This window comes from Falco rusticolus, chromosome 12 (assembly GCF_015220075.1).
Source record: "Falco rusticolus isolate bFalRus1 chromosome 12, bFalRus1.pri, whole genome shotgun sequence".
Classification (NCBI taxonomy): domain Eukaryota; kingdom Metazoa; phylum Chordata; class Aves; order Falconiformes; family Falconidae; genus Falco; species Falco rusticolus.
In genome coordinates, this window is record NC_051198.1 from 11,579,562 (window position 1) to 11,601,828 (window position 22,267).

Genomic DNA, 22,267 nt, shown 5'->3' on the forward strand with positions numbered 1-22,267 from the left:
CTCTTATATGAGGAGTGCAAGATATTTTTCAGGGATAAACCCAATGCCCACGTCATTTCTATTTGGAGCAATGACCTTAGTTTACAAGTTCCAGGGACAAATTTTGCAAGGATGGTGTTTAAAATCAGTATTTGATGGGTGACGTCTAAAAGCATTTAACATTAGGTAAAGGGAGGTGGATAGAAGCAAATCTACAATGATACCTGGCTAAGAAGTATTTCAGCACTACAGTTGCTCTAAAGTAAACAGCTGTAATCTGTCAAATCATTCTCATGGTGCCTTTACTCATCTGTTCCTTTAGTAAGAACTATTCATGCTCTCCTCACATGCCCTTTTGCTTATCTTTTATTGTTGTCACCAGAAATACTGTTTGGGAGCAGTGTTTTGAGGATAAACACACCTGACAGAGTAGATAATGTAGATGCATCCTGAAATCTGTAGTTAAAATGTCAAAGGAAACATGTCAGACTAAAAATACAATGTAGGAAAGAAAAGTGGGGTTTTACATTGTAGGGATATTTTCAGCTGTTAAATATAAAATATAAAAATAAAATAACATATGAAGTAATCAAGCTGTATTTATTCAGTTATGGCACCAACCCTATCATAAAACAGTAGGAAAACTATGGATCCTTTTAATCCTGGAAGGAAATGAGTTGAGGTTTAGCATGACTTGGCTATTGTGTGTCAAAAGAAGATGGGCTGGGACTGTACATGCTGGGGGAAGTTCTAACATACATCTGCTTGTATTAAGATGTGAAGTCTTTGCAAGTAGCCACATTTAATTTTGTAGTTACAGTACAAACCTAACAAGTGAAGGTGCAAACAGCACGAAAATGCTGGAGTTCTTAAAATAATGTTACTTTCAGAGAAACACCAAGTGAACAAATTAAATGACTTAAAGCTACACCCGAATTGTGCCCTGTTCAGAAAAATGCAAGCATACGTATTCTAAAAGCTGTAGTTTCAATGGAGAGTTTGATTTGTTTTGTTTAAAAAACAACATTGACTGTTACTTTTTTGTTGTGTCACACTGGTCATGATCCTTATAGACTTCGTAGGTGATTTGGTGTCTCTGAAGAAAATTAAATACCTTCTGTCAATGAAGATACCATTCAGGAATGCAGGAAAGCACAAAAGCACTTTGAACCCTTCTTCAAATAAAAATACAAAAACTTTGGGCACTTTTTACACATTTTAAAATCAATTTGGATACTCAGTAAGTACTTTTGGACAAACTCAGGTGACATGTAGCTCAAAACTGAAGTCATATACAAAGTTGGAATGATGCAATTACATTGAAACAATGAAATGTTTCAGAAAACTATGAAAAAACAGAATAACCAGATTCAGGTTAACTTCTCATTTTGATTAGTTATGCCAGTTGCAGTTGAATGTAGTTTCAGTGACAGTGATTTGTCTTAAACTTCGAAGAAGTTTTTAAGTGGAACTTTTCCCCAAAAAAACTCCAAAAGGCAGTAATATAACAGGTCTAAGTATACATGCAAGGGCTTGAGCTTAGCAAGTTAGTGTTCTTAATGACCTGAGTGCCATATTCATTTTTAACATGTATGATGATATGCACAGAAACACCTCCCAAAGCCAACAACCAAACCCAACCCCCATCAACAGCCTACATACCTAGTTTTCTTAGAAGGAGGATCAGTGTATTGTGTGTTTTACTTCAGTAGATGTTCAGGGGTGCTGATTCAGCAGGGGAAAATAAACTTGATCAGTTCACCCAGACCGGTATTTCCAAGGCACGTCCTGCAGTGGAAGGCGTTGTTCTGAAATGCTTTTTGTTTCAGAGAACCTGTGAAATTTTGTACTTCCTTTTTATAGACTTGTCCCCAGCAGACAAGACTTCACCTTTTCATCCTTTGCACTATTAAATGTAAACTAGAGCAGCCTGATTGTCTAAAATACAATGAAACTGGAATACTGTGGGGTGCTTTCTTTTATTCAACTCCAGCTATTGCCCATGCCATCAGTCATAGCCATGCAGTCTTGTTCCACTACTAATGTAGTTAAATCAATGCAAAATGGTTTGTGTAGCTGTACAAGGAATACTTCCAGTGTAAGTTTTCTGCATGCAGCTGAAGAAAGAAATTGGTTTATTGTTTGAAAATAAAATGGCATTTGTTAAGGGGAAAACTTACTGTGAATTACCTTCTCCTTCCATCTTCCTGTAAGCATTTCTGCTCATATGTGTCATTCTGCTGAAGTGTGTTTGCAATGCTATTTTTACTTCATTGCTCTGAAAGCTTTACAATGGGGATGGAAGCAGTCAGGGTTTAATTCTGGTTTTGACAGAGATGTTTCCCTCCTGCTTAGGATCTTTAGTTTAACTTCCCTTAGTTGAAGGAAATTATTATGAATGATGAAGACTCTGGTAAACAGCATGACTAGCATGTAGTTCAGGATTTGGTTCTTTTAAAAGCCTCCCTAATTAAGAATCTTATCTTGGGATGCAAAAGGGTACCAGCCAAGCTCTCATACCAAAGCATCATTTCCTCTTGATTTAATAGTTTATATATGATGAGGTAATCTGAAAGTGGTTGCATCCTCAGCATGTTAATAACCTGTAACTTCATTTAGCTAGGTGTAATATTGTAAGAATATGTTTTTTATTCAGTCGGTAGCTATGCTTTTTTTCAAGTTGTATTTTGAATTGATTCAATATACCACTACTGAATGATGAGTAAGACTTCACATTAATAAAGATCATTTGTTTGATCGTTGAAGGGTGTATTTTAATTCTAATTCTGGTCTTCAGAGTCCTTATCTGTTAAGGTCCCTACAGTTTTAGTCAATGGTGAGAAGTCTCCGAGTATGCCAAAGACAAAAATGTCTCTTGTTTACAGGATAATAGACCATGTGGTATTTGGCAAACTAACAAATGCATTTAAGCCTTGTTAGGGTGTTTTAATAGCAAAGAGAAACAAATCAAAATGTATATATTGCTTCTACAAGGGGAAGCTCTACTTTCAGGAATACTGCCTTAGCAAGCTTGGAACGCTGGTGGAACAGATTTTGGGGGGCTTTATTAGCTGTACTTACTGAAAACCCTACTCTTAAAATTGTAGTCCTGAGTAAGCAGCTTTTGGTAGCTTATTTTGCTGAGAATATTTACACATCATGAAACAAGTATGAGGGATATGCAGTGTAAATGTTTGATTTACACTGAGTGCTTAAGATTATGGATTTAATTTTGATGTCTTTATTTTTAAGCTGGTCCAAGCAGTGCCATTGGAGCTCAGGAAAGTACTGCCCAATTGTTGGTGTCGGATCCAAACCTCATTCATGTGTTAGTGAAATTTCTTTCTGGCACTAATCCTCATGGAACAAATCAACACAGTCCACAGGTAACTAACTAGCAATTAAAATAGAGGCAAAACTCTTTGTAATAGGATTTCAATACAGTTGACGTGAATGTATGTCATTCATAATGTGTTATATCCTTGCTTTCTTTTTTTTATGGTTATAGTCTTAGTGGGTTCTGATGAGCAATCACAGGGAAGTCATGTTGGTGTTACACTCTGAGTAGCAATCATACGTTTTTACAAGCATCTGGAGACTTACCAAAGGGAGAGAATGCTTTGTGATATGTCAGTTAATGTGTTCCATGTTAGGATTCCATAGGTGCCTGCATGAAAAAAGTAACAGAGTTCAGTCAGTTTACTGAACTCTTGCTGGATTGAGATAAAAATGCCAATGATGATTAAATATAAATATCTAGTAATTCCAGAATTTAAAATTATGTTGTTTAATTTCTGCCTGTTTCTGAATTCGTGTGGTGTCTACTGTTTCTCCTGATTTCAACTAATGGCTTTTTTCCTTTTTGCAGTCTTTGAAACATCTGTGAATAGTGATGGGGGGAAAAAAAAAAAAAAAGCTCAAGTTAAATTAATTGTATGTAATATTTGACAGGAGTCTCAGAAACACATACTTTGGGAGACAGAAAACACCTGTTATTTCCAGTACTTTCCAGAAAGTACATGGTCTTTTCCAGAACTTAAGCATTGTGCAGTACCATTAATTTAAAGCGCTTACATGTAAATGTGTAGTTTGTGGAAAAACATACAGATTAGCATAGAAATGTATTCTGTGTGAAGTGTAGTCGTACATTGCTGTGAAAAGATCAAGTCTCAAGCTGTAAGAGGAGTCTTAGGCAAAGAACTGAATTATTTGCTTTTTACTCATGGTTAGTGATAGGAAAACAATATAAATTGATATGGAATAGTTCTTATGTGAAACCTTGTAAAAAAAGCAAGTTAAGCTACATCATAATTTTCTGTTCTTAGAACAAGTTCTTGTTAGATACTACTTAATGCTCTTGAAGACATTTCAGTTTTACACAATACTTAATAAAATGCCTTTCCCTCCAGGTTGGGCCAACAGCGACGCAAGCTATGCAAGAGTTTCTTACTCGATTACAAGTGCACCTTTCTTCAACTTGTCCTCAGATGTTCAGTGAATTTTTATTGAAATTAATACATATTCTTTCAACAGAAAGGTAAATTTAACTTTTTTTTTCCTTTCATGCTCTCTTTGTCTTCAAGATCTATGTGAGTGTCAATTACAATTAAGATGTGTATGTCTCGCCTTGTCATACTGTCAACTTATATATGGATGGAGATCATAGGTGTTGGGGCAGTACTGCCAGCGGGGCCTGGGCTGCTTCTGGCATGTGGAAGAGGGCGACTGGAATCCACACACAGCCTCGGTGTGAGAGGGGCAGTGAACAGAGGCATCAACAGTTGTTTGGACTGATCTTATCTAGAGCTAAGATACAAGCCTTGTTAAAGTAATCCTTGAAATAAGGGCACTGTGGAAGAGCTTACCTATTAAAAAGAGAAAAGTACACTGCGAGGCCTCGATTAATGAAAGTTCCTAAGAATTATTTGTAGATTGTGAAAATAATTTGCATGGCTTTTATAACATGGTAGGATTAAAATATGAAATTGCATAATCCTGTTTATGCAATATGTGTGTTCCTTGGGTTTTTTTCTTCTTTTCCTCACCTGACAGTGGAAAACCTCCTCTGCCCCACTGTCCTTCTGGGGCTTATTGATGTGTTTCCCCACTAGTGTAGAGAAATGCTGCTGGCCAGGGGAGAGATAAGAGCTTATGGCTTGTCTTCTACAGCTCTGCTCCTTCAAGGCTAGGTTGGTGGGCACAAGACTGTTGTACAGCAGTACACTGGAAATGTGACAATTGTTTGGTCTGAAGTAGCTTAGGAATTGCTGTTTATTTCTGGTATTGATGTTTTGCTCATCCCTAGACAAAGGCTTCCTACAAATAGGGATGAGCTTCCTCAGTTTCTGGCTTCCCAGTAGGTGGCACTTCGGTGTTACCTATTCTTTAACTGTACAGAAAACAGTTTCAGCCTTCTCTAAGAGAGTTTACTTCAGTAACTTCAATTGGATGGGTGGTGTTTTTCAGGTTACATTGATGATCAGTCGCTTAGACAAGAAATGTCATAATACAGTAAAATCATTATTTCACAGTGGTTCTTGGAATGTGTGTCTGCATGACATAATTTATTTGAATTAAGCTAATGAGACCACTGAAAGGATAGTTTTTGCAATGTGTTCGATTTTTCTGAGACAAATCAAAGGTGGGACTGAAATGTCATAAAATGGAAGCAAAATATCAGAAAATAGTTTAGATGGTAGTTATTGAAGTACACCATGTCTGGTCAAAGCATAAGATTGATTATGAAGAAAAGCAGTATTTGTTAGAACTAATTAAATGCCAAATATTTTCTTCATGGCTATGTCTATAAACTGGTTTGTTCTGTATTTAATTTTAAAATTTATAGTAAAATTAATCGGTGTCAAAAATACAGAGAAATATATGAAAAATCAGTAACTAATGCTTCAAGAATTAGCAGTTTTGTTTTAAACATACTGATTCAAAAGGTTTAATTTTGTAGCCTGCCAGTATACACATAAAAGCGCTTGGGAAGATAAAATTATCCCTGAAAGAGATCCTATAAGCACCAGCCTGTGGCAGTTTGAGTAACTTATCATGGTCTGATGTAGAGTTACTATTGAAATGGCTAAAACCTGACCATTCTTCATTCTACCTCAGGGGGCTGAAACAAAATCCAAAGCCAAAAAACTATGGGAAGAAAAAACACATCATAATTTCCTGTTAGAAAACAAATAATCTTAGTGATATTGAAGTATTAGATTACTTCCTCCCATGAAGTTTCCCTGCAAACAGGTGAAACTTTTCATCCACAACTGAACAGGACTGTATTCTAAGCCTATACCTACAAAATTAACTGGATTATATTTATTTTTTTAAAAAAAATATGGATCCTAGACCTTTTCAAAGGAACCTTTAATCCTTCATGGTATCAGGAAAGCAATAGCATGAGCAGGTCCTACAGACTGTGTAATGACCAGTATATTAAAAATTTAAGAATGCTTGACTTGTGAAAGATGTGATCTGTGCTTCAACACACATTTCTGAAAATGGCTGGATTTTTACTTATTGGAAGTCTAGTGTGCTTTTTGATTCTTAAAAATCAAGCCGCCAAAAAAAAAAACCACTAACAGCCAAACCTATTTAACTTGTTAATATTGAACAATGAAATATCTGGAGGTTTTGTTTCTTTATTTTCTTTTTTTTCTTTCTTTCTTTCAGGGGTGCTTTCCAGACAGGCCAGGGCCCCTTGGATGCACAAGTGAAACTCTTGGAATTTACCCTGGAACAGAATTTTGAAGTTGTATCAGTTAGCACTATTTCCGCAGTAATTGAGTCTATAACTTTCCTTGTACATCATTACATTACGTGTTCGGACAAAGTGATGTCTCGCAGCGGCTCAGACAGCTCCGTGGGCGCTCGAGCGTGTTTTGGAGGGCTTTTTGCCAATATTATCCGTCCAGGTGATGCTAAAGCAGTTTGTGGAGAAATGACAAGGGATCAACTTATGTTTGATTTGTTAAAGCTGGTCAACATTTTAGTTCAGCTGCCACTTTCCAGTAACCGAGAATATAGTGCCCGTGTTCCAGTAGCAAGCAGTACTACAGACAGTGTGTCTGATGAAGAAAAGGTTTCAGGAGGCAAAGATGGCAATGGAAGCAACCCTAATACTCAAGGATCAACTGCATATGTAGCAGACTTGGTGTTAGCCAACCAACAAATTATGAGCCAGATTTTGTCTGCACTTGGCCAGTGTAACAGCAGTGCTATGGCAATGATTATCGGTAAGTATTTTGTAAATAAAATGGAAGACCTTCTGGGGTGGTGCAACATTTAACACTTCTACAAACTCACTAATTAAGTATAGACATGAAAGAACGTATCACAGAAACGACAGGAAAAAAAGACTGATAACAAGTGAAGGGGGGATAGGTATGTGATAAAAAACTAATATGAGGTGGGAGACAGTACTTAGACATGAATGCGTTTTGCATTTGAATTTGCTGAATCTCAGAATGGTCCATGTTGAAAGGGGCCTCTAGAGACTGTCTAGTCCAACCTCACTGCACAAAGCAGGGTCATCTGAGAGGCAGATTTGCTTAGTACTTTGTCTGGTTGGGCATTTAATTCGCCAAGGGTGGAAACTCCTCAAACACTGCGGGCAACCTGTTACAGTGTTCAATTGTTCTTAAAGTAGAAAAGCCTTTTTCTCAACGTTTAAATGAAATTTCCTGTATTTCAATCTGTGCCCGTCACATGCCTTTTTTCATTAATTAGGATCAGTCTTTGGTTTGTTCTATAGACACATTACCTCAGTTGTTCTTTATCTGTTGCGTTATTTTCCTTTTTTTAATTGTTTCTGTAAAAGACAAGTTACAGCTGTGGCCTTTGCACAGAATACTTAAAATTTTCTATTCCTCTGTTTTACCAGAAATTGCATCAACAGCATATTCTGGGTGTTCCAGTCATACATTTGTGGGTGGGATCTTTTTACTGCCAACAAGTGAGGAAGCTGATGATACCTTGAACAGCAAAGTTGCTGTTTGTCAGATCTGTACCTAAGGTGCATTTTCTCAGAGAGACTCTCTTTATGTGACTTGCTTGTGACCCGTGATGATAACGTAGAGTTTATTTGCACAAATTAAACCACTGGCTGAAATAACATGGATGTTTGTGGCACGCGCAATAACTGGAAGAACATTTTGCAGGATGGGCAAAGAGCTTGCACTCAGTTTCAGGCATAGTAGTAAAACTTTGTTCTCTTTGTAGTGATTCTCTTGTTTTGAAGAAGTATCTCTGGCCTTTTCTGTGCTAGTCTCTTTTAAGCAGGTGTGAAAGTGTTAACCAGTGCTATTACCAGAGAGCAGTATGTTTTTGGGGTGAGAGCATGTGAATGTTAGACTTGTGGTTCATTTTGGCATAAAATCAATTGAGGAAAAAGTAGTCATCTCCAGTAGTCAAATTAAACAGCAGGCAGGATTTGACAAGCCTGAATTGCGCTGTTGGAACCTTCCTGAAATTAATTCCAGAACATCTCCTCCTTTACTCTGGGTGGTTGGTGTCATATTGACTGAAAGTTGTTTGTTCTGGGAATGATAGTTTGTTCTGAGTATGTGTTTCTTTGGACTGAAATTCAGATACTCTTCTCCTCAACTTTGATGTCTTTTTAAACCACCAATTTCTGTCCAGCAGTTGTTTTGCATTTTCAGAAAGGCTATTTGGAAAGATAGTGTTGTTTCAAAATGTTTTTTTCATTGAATTCAGGGGACAGGGCCAGCTGACCCTTCAGTGGATTGCTCTTCCCAATATGTATATTAATATGGGTTATTGAAACTAATTTGTATGTGTATTTTGGGAAGATGTAACACAGCTATTCATCATTTTCACTTCCTTCATGAAGAATTGTATTAAGCTCTCTTCAGCCAATTTCTATAAAGAAAACATTTCTCGAAGACTGCAGCCAAGGTCTTCGATCCAAAAATCTGTTATCAGCATATAGTAGTAAACATGTGATAACTAGTGCAGCATGCTAGCTACCCAGGGAAGATAAACAAGGGGTTTTCTGCAGATGTGTACTAATAAGTAGTGGCTCAAATTTTGTGCTAATAATGTTATTTTACTGCACCTGGCAGGTCAGCTGGTCCAGACCAGGATGGCCTTGAGTAATTCACTTGTCACATTACATTTGTTGGATTTTCTTTTATGACCATTTTGTCTATTAATTTCATTAGTTTTTTATGCTTTGTCATTGACACAGGCATACAATCATACAAGCAACAGTCTTCCCCTCCTATCTTACCTTCTCCTTGCCTCAAAGTCTTCACAGCAAACTCACCTTGGTTGGCTTAGGCTCCATCATTCATTCCATTTAACTTTTCTAGATAGTGCAGAGACTGAGTCTTAAGACTTTTCTTTGTCTCCATGCATCCAGTGCTTATCAAGATTATCTTTCTTGACAGCTTAAAGGTGATTAAAGTACTTCAGCTGTCAATTCTCTTGCCAAAATGTTTCTGTAAGGCATGTTCCAAAGATCATTTGAACACATTATTTTTTGTTGTTATTTGTCAGTATAGCTCCCGTTTCTCTAAATGGAAGGGGATTATTCCATTGATTCCTCCCACTCAAATCTAAAATCACTTTTAAAAGCTCTTCCAGCTTGATGCCATATGCTTTGTAAGACAGTTGTATTTATGGAGGTGATGTCTTCCTTGGGAAGACTGTTCTTTTGCTTTCCATCCTCAATTTCAGCAATGTGTGATCAGTATTGCTGAATATCAATACTCAATAAATACTCATTAATAAATCCTGAGACATAACACTGAGGAGAATTCCAGGAGAGATATTTCTGATAGGAATATATGTGTTAAACATTTGGGGATTTTTGGCTGACAAGTGTACTTCTATTATTATCTGAAAAAAATCTTTAATACCTGTTAGTTGCTTCTGGCTTGGAATGATTCTGATTCTTGTAGTTCTTACTTGATTTCCTTCGCTAATTACACACATTTCTATGGTCTTACCTAACTTGGGTTTCAATTCCCTGAGTTCCTGCATTAAGTCTTCCTATTTATACTGTAAAGAACATAGTATATATCTGGGAACAGTGATAGTAATTTATATGATCCTGAAAACTGGCCCATTTGTAGTTTGTGAAATCCATGTGAACATTTAACTGAGAAGAAGTTTAAATATCCTTGAGTTCTCTTATGTGCTGTAATGGTTTGTTAGATCTTGGTTTCTGACCTATCAACTGTTTCTGTTTTCACTAAGGTGCAAGTGGCTTACATCTCACTAAACATGAAAACTTTCACGGTGGCTTAGATGCAATATCAGTTGGAGATGGGTTGTTCACTATCCTGACCACGCTTAGTAAAAAAGCAACAACAGTGCAAGTGATGCTTCAGCCGATTCTTACCTACATGGCCTGTGGGTACATGGGAAGACAGGTAAGTTCCTTGCTGTGCTTCAAGGGAATTATAAATTAGTTGATACTGTAGTCAATAATAAACTTGGAAAACTAAACAGAAGTTAGGAAGCCTTCCTCCATTGGCCATGGTAGAGGGAGAGAGGGTTTGTATAAGGACATTTTGATATTCCAGTAAATGTTCCTGGCTAAAGGTTTGAAGATGGGTTGAATATTTTATTATGTGCAGGTGGGAAACACATTTATTGTGTTCATAGTAGTGGGTATTTAAAACGCTCAGTATTCTTATTTCCCTTCAGCTGCTTGCTGCTGGCAGTTTGATCTTTTCCTTACCACAAAGACTTCTCCTACATAAGGAGTGAAACACGCGGAACATGGTATTGCTGTTTTGTGGCGGAGAGGTCAACTGTGGTGGCATTTCCTCTCTGGGATTTTTGCCTACTAAAAGGGGAGGCTGAGAGCAGTCGTGCATATTTCTGTCATACTAATTTTGTATGAAACCATGTATTTCTTAACTGGCTTTCTTGTAGGGTTCTCTCGCCACTTGTCAGTTATCTGAGCCGCTGCTTTGGTTTATTTTACGAGTGTTGGATACAAGTGAGGCACTGAAGGCTTTCCATGATATGGGTAAGGATGTCTTTTAACTGCATTATGCAAAAGGTTTATTGTAGATTTTTTTGACACTTAAAGAAAGAGTATAGATGTGTGTCTGGAGGAGCAAATTTACTAAATAGGCCTTTGCTTGCTTAGAATCTGTTGCATGCTTCTGAACAGTGTTGGGTTTTTTTCCCCGTGCCCGCTATACACAGGTGGTGTTCAGCTTATTTGTAACAATATGGTAACGAGCACAAGAGCTATTGTTAACACAGCAAGAAGTATGGTTTCAACTATTATGAAATTTCTTGATTCTGGTCCCACCAAAGCAACAGACAGCAGTTTGAAAGCTAGAGTCCTAGCTTCTGAGCCTGATAATGCAGAAGGAATTCACAATTTTGCACCTTTGGGTAAGTAACACTACTTTCTTTTACATTAATATCCGCTTGTCATTTGAATCTTTATCAAGTTCTTAACAAAAACTATTGTGACGGTGTCAAATGATGCGGTACTATTAAATCTTCTAAACAGAGAGGTTGCTGGTGTTTCAAGACGATGTTGGGGGAGGAGGTTAGCCCCTCCTCCACAGGTAATAAGGCCTTGTGTGGATAGAGGAAAGAAGGAAAGGGAGTGATCTATATCTGATGTAGTCATGCATCAAGGTGGGCCCCTTCCTGCTCCCCTGGGTCAAGGGAATACCCAGTTCCAGCTGACCATCTACCACAGACACACTAAGGCTCACTGACTTCACTTACAGCACATCAGGTTAAATGGAGCTGTTAAGAGAAGCACAGCAAAGTTGGGTGACACAGAATGAGCCGGAGCTGTGTCCAACAGAGAAGCTGGAGCATAGGGCTGATGCTGCTCTCGCACCTGCACCTGATTGCATCAAACTTCTGTTAGAATTGCAATGCTGTTTTGGTATCAGTACAATGGCTGCCAGTTAACTAAAATGTATGTGTTTTAAGATGTAGATGTACTCTTCATATCTTACAAAGGCTCCTTTTCACTAGTAATGTCTTAATCTTTTCTGTTGCTGCCCACTAGCCTAGCGTAGTCTGTGAATGTATTCATACACTGTTTCTCACTGTCAAGAGGGAAGAAGGAAAGGATTATTTTTAAAATTTCTGGAAAAATTGTCAGACCAGAGAGAAATCTATTCAGACATGTCATTTAAATTTAAGAGTGTCAAAAATAGTGATTTTTTTTTTTTTTTTTAAAAAAAAGCACCACAGAAAAAGATTTATTTGTCAGAATAGGGGCAGAATAGGGGGCCATTAGACGTCATCTACTTTGACCTTCGTGAATTCCTAAAAGGTAAAATTAAGAATCCTGCAAATGTTGGTACTTCATTACTTTGAGTAGTAAAAATCATAAGCATATATGGTGGTGAATTCTTGTATGCCTTATCTTCCAACTTGCAAAGTGCCCGAGTTCTTCATGTTTTGCTGTGAGTGCATCTATCTTAATTTTTTACTTTGTCAGTAGTGTGCTTTTGAAATTAACCTTCTGGTTGTTCTTAGTTACTACACTCTCATTCTCATTATGTAGTGTTCTCTGAGAAACGAACTTTATTCATTTGGGATGAAAGTCTATCAAAATATGTCCAGGAATTCATCTCCAGCTGCTACTAGGCATTCAGTCATAGGGCCAGGCTAGAGCTACTTTGAAGGGAAACACCTCAAGTACCTGTAGTTTGACCAGCACAAATCTGGTCTTGCTGTGCTATACTATTTACTAAGGAAGACATAGCCTAGATACTTCCTATTTCGCTCTTAAGTCATGCTAAGATTAAAAAAATAAGTAGCTTCTGTGATAAGGCTTTTTGATTGCAGACTTTGATTATAAAGTCATTGATGTTACCATTGTAATATTTGAACCTTTAAAGCCTTCATTATATTATCATTATATTAACTGTGCATTAACTGAGTTCAAGTTCTAAGCATACTGTTCAACCGGCACCTTTTTGGTTGGTTTGTTTTTGTAATGAACTCTCTTGATAGGAAGTTTAGGATTTTGGTATGTCCCCTAGCAAATTTTCGAGCACCTGCATATGTCAACTGCCAATGTAAAACAGGCTGAGTATAAGAAAAATACCTCAGCACTTGTCATTATTGATAACATCCCAAGTGTAATAAACCAAAACAGGTGAGATAACCAAAAAAAAGCATTACCCGCAGTTCAGGTTGTAAATTAATCTGGGTTTTATGATAAACATTAATAATCGATGTTACTGGTGCTGTTTTTGAAGGTTCAATTACCTCAAGCAGCCCCACTGCCCAGCCGGCTGAAGTGCTGTTGCAGGCTACTCCTCCCCACAGGCGCGCTCGGGTCTGCTGCATGGTCCTACATATTTTTACCTGAGGAAGCTTGGTGTGACCTCAACGATTCACCTTCCGCGGCTGTGCTGCTCAAGGAGATCCACATCCAGCCTCATCTGGCCTCTCTGGCAAGTAAGTAGATTCACTGACATGGATGCCGGTTTGAAAATTTGAAGGGTAGGATTTAGATGTGACACGGAGTATAATCAGAGGAGCTAAAGTGGAGAGGTTGTTTGAAATACCCTGTGAAATAGTTGAAAAACTTGTTCGTTGTACTTACCTTGAGAATGGAAGGCCTTGCTTCTGCCTGATTTCTTCTAGCTTAGCACAGGTCTTGTGGCACAATGTTAAAACACCAAAAACCTGTGTCAAACTTCTCAGAACTTTCCCTAGTGAGAATGCGATATTGGTCAGGGGTCTTCAGGCAAAATGGTTTTGCTGGAATAAAGCATGAGATTTTCAGCTCTTACTGTTGTAGCCCTGCTAGGGAAATGTGGCATTTACACTGACAGGACGTTTTCTTCATCTTAAGTCTTTTAAACTAACTGTACACACCATGTATCAAAATGCTTACGCCTTTTTGCATATACCGTCGCACAGGTCAAATGCTCCGGCTGCAGTTCTGTAGTAGCGTTTGCCTACCATCATTTCAATCATCTCGTTCTGTATCTTTAACAGGTTTTAACACTTAAAATTCAAACCGGTACAGATTTTTAAATTATGTTGCACCTTCTTGTCTTACTCTGTAGCTTGCCCATCATCAGTATCTGTTGAAATAAGCGCAGATGGTGTCAATATGTTGCCTTTGTCAACTCCTGTTATCACAAGCGGTCTCACCTATATAAAAATCCAGCTGGTAAAAGCTGAAGTTGCCTCAGCTGTCTGCCTTCGCCTCCATCGCCCTCGGGATGCCAGTACACTCGGCCTTTCTCAGATCAAACTGTTAGGCCTCACTGCCTTCGGGAACACCTCGTCTGCAACCGTCAACAATCCGTTCCTTCCCTCGGAGGATCAGGTCTCTAAAACAAGGTAAGGTTCTAGTTTCAACGGCCAGAGGGATGTTCGTCCAGGTCATGGGGTTGGGGTGGTTTTATGATGTTTTCTGCGTCTGAGTCAGACCTTTCAGTAGCAAAAACTGTATTCATGAGTACCTGTTTTTTGTAGTTGAGTTGTAGCAGTTGCAGAATCTATTTCAAATATCTTGGAAAACTTGCTTTTCCCCCCTTATTTTCTTGTGCTTTTTTGGCCTTTTTTTTTGGTTTTTTTTACAGAAGGCAGATGTAAGCAGATTTTAACCTGCCTGTGTAAAAGGGGATGTTTCACTATGGCAGTGATGAAAGGGTACAAAGCACAGGAAAGCATTTAGTGTTACGTTCTCTGTTTTTAATGGGTAGACAGTTGTCAAAAAAACTTGAAGTAGCAACATATTTCTTATCCCTACTGAAGTCAACAAAGTTACATAAGTATTGAAGCAGGAATAGAAACAGGACAATGGGATGTGTTGTGGAAGTCGTATCTAATATTGCTTTTTGCAAACACTTGAGAAATAGGAACTGAATGTTGTTACAATTCTGGCATATCAGCAAGATTCCTTTGCAAAAGCTTTTATTTGGCTAAGTGGCATCTTTAGTTTCGTACTCATTTTTAAAATAATAACAAATAAACCCATAAGGATTAAAAAAAAAAAAAAAGTGTTAGAGTCCTTCAACTTTAATTTAATGGGTGGGGTTTTGAGATTTCCCGATTCTGTAATTTAGCTTACTACATTGTAAAAATTCATTATTTTTTGAAATATTTAATCTTCGAACCTTAATTTTGAAAAGAGAGCCTGGGAAATTCTTTTCTTCTTTTGCTGGGAAAAAAATTGAGAGAATAAGTAAGTCTGGAGAACATTAATACTGTCCAGTGTATATTGGATAAAAGCTGTATAACTGAAATTGTTCTTTGATGTTGAAGAGCAGCAAAACAAATTTTCGTAGCCAAATTATACCGTTGTTATATTTGTACTTCAGAAAAGGTTATGTTAAAGTCACACAAAAGTAATCGGTATCTAAAGAAAGAAGGTGAGTGTATATTCTTAATGTCTGGAAGTCTTTCATTGTGGCTTTCAGCTTAGTTTTATAACTATCTCAGAGTAATGGTAGTAATATGATAGATGTATTCAATAAACGTAGATATAGTTTTAGTATAGACATTACAGAAAATTTGTTCTTGTCTAAAATGATAAATGTTTAGGAGTAAATGATTCCTGAAATAAAGTTGTAAACTATGCAAGTTTGCCCTTTTTTTGAGCTATGGGAGGAAGGTTAACTTGCTTTCACAGCTAACCTTGCTGGTTTAGAACTTGTCAGGGAAATGACGCCATTTATTTCACATGCAACTTAAGATTGCTGTCTCATTCATAATGCTAGTTTAAACAGCACTGTAGTGTATTTTTATAAATAAAGTCTAGCTTATCTGTTTCCAAATGGATTCAATTACAGTTTGCTTACTTTTCAAGATTTGTTTTTAAAAGGAATACAGAACAGTATTATTAAAGAACAAGACACATGGGAGAGATGCAGTGGCTAACACGTTTTTAATTTCTACACTTTTTGTGTGTGCTTTTAAAATCAGGTTCAGTAAGGTTCACTGTCATTTATTGTAGTTGTATATGACCCTAAAAGTTTGTAATGTCAGGGAAGCTGCGCAGGGGTATAATTGTAATGCCAAACACTATTGCAGAATATTGGCCTTACATGTGAATAAATCCAGTGGTGCCGAAATGAGGCAGTGTGATGTTTCATGTTTAACATTTATGTTTTGTCCAGCTCCTTTTAATTTAAAAAAACAAACAAACAAACCCTAACAAAACAAAGCAAAAATTAATCCCCAACCAAAAAAAATATTCCAAAAAACAACAACAAAAAACCCCCACACACAATACCACACCTGCCCTCTACCATCCCTCTGTATAAACACCCTCCCCTGCACCTTCTCCTCAGTAGGTTGGCCCTTTTGGAATAAATACGTATGTAAATCAAGAAATATGGAGAAACTTTAGTAATAAAACTTGCAGACTCTTAACTCTTCCTACACACAAACGCTTCCTTTCTTAAACCAATGATTACGACAACATTACTAGTGTATCTTACATTTTAGTCTTAAATTCAGTCATTCTAATTTGCTTTTCCAGATGATGTCTGATCATGTCATAGCAGTTTTCTTCAGTACTTGCCCTAGAATCTAATACTGGTAGTTACGTTATAGATTAAAATAATAAAGATGAGCTAATGTATCATTTTCTTGTTTTCCTTTTCAGTATCGGATGGTTAAGGTTACTACACCACTGCCTCACTCACATAAGTGATTTAGAAGGAATGATGGCTAGCGCTGCAGCACCCACTGCCAACCTGTTGCAGACATGTGCTGCTTTACTGATGTCACCTTACTGTGGTATGCATTCTCCAAATATTGAGGCTGTGCTCGTAAAAATTGGGCTTCAGTCCACCAGAATAGGCCTAAAATTGATTGACATTCTTCTAAGAAACTGCTCAGCATCAGGGAGTGATCCTGCAGGTGAGTGCAATGTTTTTCTTTTCAGATTTTGCTTAAAAATACTGCTCGTATAAATGAACAAGTATAGTAGAATTGTGTGTTACTTCTCTGATTCTGAATTTGGTTTGCCATTGTGTTTTGTTATGCTTCTAAGTATCATAATCTTCATATGTGGGTAGTTCTACAACAGTAAAGCAGTGCAACCAGGGTTGTTTTGATTTTTCTGTAGAACAGATAATTAGGTGAATGTTTTGAAGACACATTATTAGGGCATGCGATATATCCAAAGTGTGTCTTACTATAGATACTATGTCTAGATGTTTCAGGATAAAGAGCATCCATGACTAGTTTTAAGGAAAACAAATGCAGCAACATTTGGGCAGTAATCGTCTGTAGGACAGTATAAATTCTGAACGGCACCAAGTGTTGAAAAATATTTACAGGTGGAGGTACATAATCAAGACACTTGAACGACAAAGCCATGTCCCACAGAGACATTTTGCAGTAGCTTTTCTGCTAATGCGTTGGGGGTTTTGTATTAATGATTCCATACTACTTAGCTGTTTTCTGGTTTTTAAATTAAATAAAACTGAATTCATATTTTTCGTGTTTTGAGCTGGTGATACTAACAGAAAACACTCTTTTCAAAATGGCTTCCATGACTTATTTTGCCATGGGTTAATGGTTCAGTGTAACCTACTGTCTTTTGCTGGAACGCTGTTAGATAAGACAGTAGTTTCCTACAAGGTAGGAGGTGAACACAGTGAGTAGATGATAAATAGGAAATAATCTAAGGAGATCTTCAGCCTTAGTCTCATTGGTGGAAATTGGAGTTAAATAAGCTTCCATTTTGAAATAAATGTTTGCTTCTGTGAAGCATGAGGTTTGACAGTTACCTTGGAATTCGTCATGTCTTTGGAATATGTTGAAGGAAATCCTACTAGTTAAACTTTTTAAGTCCTGGATCTGACGAATGTTGCAATGATTTTTCATTTCATAGTAAGGCTGAACATTGCATTGAACATACAAAATGCACAGTTTTGGCATAGTGGTGAAAATTGCATCCTTATGTTAATGGCAAAACTCAATACAATGTTAATATTGCAATTCTGTAATAATTTCATTAGTACTCTTAAAAATATGTATGTAAGTACTTGTATTATTTCCCCTCCCCTTTTTTGTTTGTTTGTGTTTTTTTTTTTAATGCGGCAAGATCTGAATAGCCCTTTACTGTTTGGAAGATTAAATGGTCTCTCTTCTGACTCCACAATAGACATTCTTTATCAGCTTGGAACAACTCAAGACCCTGGAACAAAAGATAGGTAATGTAATTTGGATTGTCATGTGGAAACATATACGACAATAATCTGCTAAATAGTGGCTTGATGTTACTGCACAAAACCAGACTTTTTGAAATCTGGTAGTTATGAGATAGCATGAAAAATGCAGAAATCTAAAGAAGCTTTCCAGCTTTCCCTCCTAGCTCTTTGCATCCTTTGCAGAGAATGCTGTTCCTCTTTTTTGCTCTTATAAAAGTGATAATTCTGTTGTTTGTCTTCTGTCTCAAATACTTAGAACTTGGGTACCTGCTGTAGAAAGTTTACATTTGGCTGTCCAAAATGATAAGTGTTTTTAATTAATTTTTTTCCCTGTTCGTGGTTTAAGTCTTGAGAAAACATAGTTTAGGCTCATTCTTGAACTTTGCTTCAAAGGAAGAGATAAATGTGTAAATCCGACTACAAAAAGACAGCAAGATAATTTGGGTTTGAGTGTTTCTTTGACCCTTTATAATGTACCGTATCATCTTGCCTTCCAGAATTCAAGCATTGCTGAAATGGGTCAGTGATTCCGCAAGAGTTGCAGCTATGAAAAAAAGTGGCCGGGTCAGCTACATTTGTCCGAATAGCTCAACAAGAGAGTATGGTCTTTTGATGCCATCTCCTTCACATTTGCATTGCGTAGCAGCAATTTTGTGGCACAGTTATGAATTGCTTGTTGAATATGATTTACCAGCGTTGCTGGACAGAGAGCTGTTTGAGTGAGTAAAGTGAACTTTTCCGCCTCCTACTTTTTATAACTGAATTATTTTTGTTCACTGAAATGATACAACTTGAAGAATGCTCGTTGTGAATTTAGTGGAAATGGCCATCCCTGAAGCTGATTGTTAGAGTGATTACTTAAAAGGTATTTAAAAAGGTAGTTTTGTCGTTCTAAACTCAAAACTGCATTCACATATTCCAGGTATAATTGGTTTAAAAACAAAAATTTGAAACAAACAGCAAATTCAAAATGTAAAAGGTAAACCATGGCGTGTTTTTGTTTGTGGTTTTTTTTAAATGAATAACTCTAGGCTGTTCTTGTTGAAATTGTTGCAGTAACTTCCACAGTACCCTAATAAATCCTGATCTTCATTAGTATCCTGTTATGTAAGCTTATTTTATTACTTATGGTACCAGTATCTATAACTGATAGCCAAAGATCTAGGGCATGGGAGGATTTTTTTTTTTTTGGAAGTTACCACTTTTGTTCTAGTTAGTCTGATTTGAAAGAAACAAAGCACCAAATCTTGAGTGACTCTTGAGCTGTGATTGCTGGATGTGCTGGATTCTAAAGCAGGATCACCCTAACACCCAGGTGTGTACTTTTAAGCAACTCCAGATTGAAAATATATGACCTGACATTGTTCATTTATGTTGCTTAACCATCTCTTCTGTTGAAACAAAACGAAAAAAAGAGAAGCCACATAGCTTTGTTTCACAACCACGATGGTATTATAGAAGCAGAGCTGTTAATTCCTCTATCTAGTAAGTGTCTTCATTTGTACTGTTGAACACAATTCCAGTTAGTGAAAGGAACTTTGACAGCCATAATTTGTTGTTGCCCTTAAGAAATGTTTCCATCATCTTAAGACACGTCAGCTGTCTCCTTTAGGCACAGTCAAACATTCGAACACTGGGAATGTACAATTTACGGTTATTGGCATAAGCATAACAGAGCTCTTGTGTGTGTGCAACATGACAGTCTTTAGATACATGACTACAAGCTAGCCCTTTTCCAAAAATACTCAGTGATGCTGTTATATAAAAATTGTTATTCACTATAAGCTTGTTCATTTTGGTAATCAATTTAAGAATTTTAGATTGCAGGTCAATCAGTCTTTCAGCAATACATTTTAACAGAATTACATTTTCAGGAACATCTTACCATTTGAAAAGGAAGAACATAATAAAACTACACTTCCAAAACTGGATAGCCCATTTAGATTTATACTAATACAAAATTGTGAATTTTAGAACGAATTCTGTCTTTTGGAGGGAGCATATGTTTTCATCACAGACAAAAGCAGGAATACTAATAAAACTATTGTACATAGCTTTGAGTATGCATGTTGCAGTATAGCCCTATTCCTCTACCTCCTGCCAAATCAAACTATAATCATATCAACCAGCATCTGGAGAGAATTATAAAATACTATTTTTAATAAATAACGGAAGAATTATTGTCATACTTACATAGTAATAATTCTTCTAATGAAAATTACTTTTCATTTGTATTCCTTATCCTCTTTGATATTGTAACTTTTGAAATATTTTCATTGATTCCAGCTATAACTCCTGATTTCTCTTCCATGTGATATTTCACTTTTTTCTTGGATGTATTTTCTCGTCATCCCCATTTTCCATTTCTGCTTTGGTTGATGGATACCGACTTATTACTTAGTTATTTTTATACCTAGTGGACAAGAATCTGTTTTTCATAGAGCATGAACTTACCCAGAAATTTCTGGCAGAAGGATTCTGTGAATATATAGTTTGAGAAGAGTTTAAGTGTAACTTTGTGATACGTGGGCTTTGGGAAATTGTGACTCTCTTCCCAAAGTTATGGGTCATTTGGTCACTGAGCTGACTTTTTAGTGTTTCATTTTGGAGAGGGTTTTTTATCAGTCATTCACTGGACTGGTGATAAAGGTAACTTTTTATTAGACCCATGTTCTGTTCTAGACCCTTATACTAAGCATAGAATAACACTTCCATCCAGAGATGTAGAACAATCCTTGTCTTCAATGGGACTGTGATATATGATGATACCATCCAAACTTCTTTAAAAAGTGGCACGAAGCGGCATTCACCTCTGTATGTAAAGGTTAAGATAACGTAACTCTATGGGGTCAGGTACTGTGAATGCAGCTTCAGAACATTGTGGGTTTTTTTAAATAATTCAGCTACTCTGAACAAGTCTGTATGACAAAAGTTTATTTCAGTATTTGACAAATACTTCTGAAATTTAAGCTGGAATAATACAAGCTAAATTAGCTTTGCCTTCATATGCCTTGGATTAGCATTCTGTGAGATAGTGTTTAGATGGAAGTGAGTTCAAGGTGGGTGAGATTTTAATATCTCGAAAGAATAATCTGTTGTCAACTCATGTCAAAATTCAGGTGAGTAACGATGGTGAGGGTAACATCATTCAACAAGATTGTTGCTGCTTTCATTGTTTGCAACATCTTTAGGTAGAACTCAAATAAAGCATATTTAAATTTTTTTTGAAAGCCACATTAAAATACTTTAGTTCTTACAACGGACTAAGAGAGCTTTAGTAAATGAGTATGTGTGCACGCAGTCTGTGAGTCTATATCTGCAGCTTGCTGAGTTGAAGGCACGAAGAAGTTGCAGTTGGGTCCAAAATGCATAAATTATGTGGTAAACTGTCAAAAAACTGAATTCTGGTCTTTCATGTGCAGCATGCCAGAAAAGTCGGCTTACATCTATTTTAAATACACCTATGATGAAAGAAATTTAAACATACAGTTGAGGAATGCCTTTTGTGTAATGAGTATCTTGCTGATACTGTGATCCAAAAGAGACTTTCAAGCTCAGCACAGTGTGTTTTACAACAGCTTCTGCAATAGTTAATCATAATCACGTAAAGTTGTTTTATGAACCAGTTAAGAAAAGGGGAATATGAGTGGCAACTGTGTGTTGACATGATTTCTGTCTTCTGCAGGTCATGTTTAACTGGTCCATGTCTCTTCCCTGCAACATGGTTTTGAAGAAGGCTGTTGATAGTTTGCTTTGCTCAATGTGCCACATCACCCAAATTATTTTTCCTTACTCATGGGGTGGATGGGTATCACTCCTCCTTCCAATGCAGTGTCAACACAGACTGTCCAGATGATGACAGCAAAAAGCAGGACCTTAGTTCATCTTTAACAGATGACTCTAAAAACGCACAAGCCCCTCTTGCACTAACCAGAGTCTCACTGGCTACTCTTGCTGCCTCATCTCAGTCTCCTGAAGCTACCAAGCAATTACTGGACTCAGGTTTGCCTTCACTGCTGTAAGAAGTCTTGCTAGTTTTTGCTTTAACCCATACTTCTAGCTCTGACTTGCACTGCACAATCAACGGATATCACCCAGGACAGGCTCAGGAGGCATCATGTTCCACAGCACTTTAA

The 22,267-nt window shown here is 37.1% G+C and overlaps 1 protein-coding gene across 1 annotated transcript in view; it reads left to right on the forward strand.

Moving 5' to 3' along the window:
* Window positions 1-22,267, forward strand: part of BIRC6 (baculoviral IAP repeat containing 6) — a 183,010-nt gene that overhangs the window by 83,504 nt on the left and 77,239 nt on the right. The window contains 17 exon segments of the mRNA XM_037405959.1: window positions 3,232-3,365; window positions 4,389-4,516; window positions 6,658-7,220; window positions 10,207-10,382; window positions 10,891-10,987; window positions 11,170-11,364; window positions 13,206-13,285; window positions 13,287-13,407; window positions 14,025-14,304; window positions 16,577-16,833; window positions 18,026-18,134; window positions 18,629-18,854; window positions 21,817-21,898; window positions 21,901-21,953; window positions 21,955-21,980; window positions 21,982-22,198; window positions 22,200-22,266. Of these exon segments, the coding sequence (XP_037261856.1) occupies window positions 3,232-3,365; window positions 4,389-4,516; window positions 6,658-7,220; window positions 10,207-10,382; window positions 10,891-10,987; window positions 11,170-11,364; window positions 13,206-13,285; window positions 13,287-13,407; window positions 14,025-14,304; window positions 16,577-16,833; window positions 18,026-18,134; window positions 18,629-18,854; window positions 21,817-21,898; window positions 21,901-21,953; window positions 21,955-21,980; window positions 21,982-22,198; window positions 22,200-22,266 (2,811 nt within the window).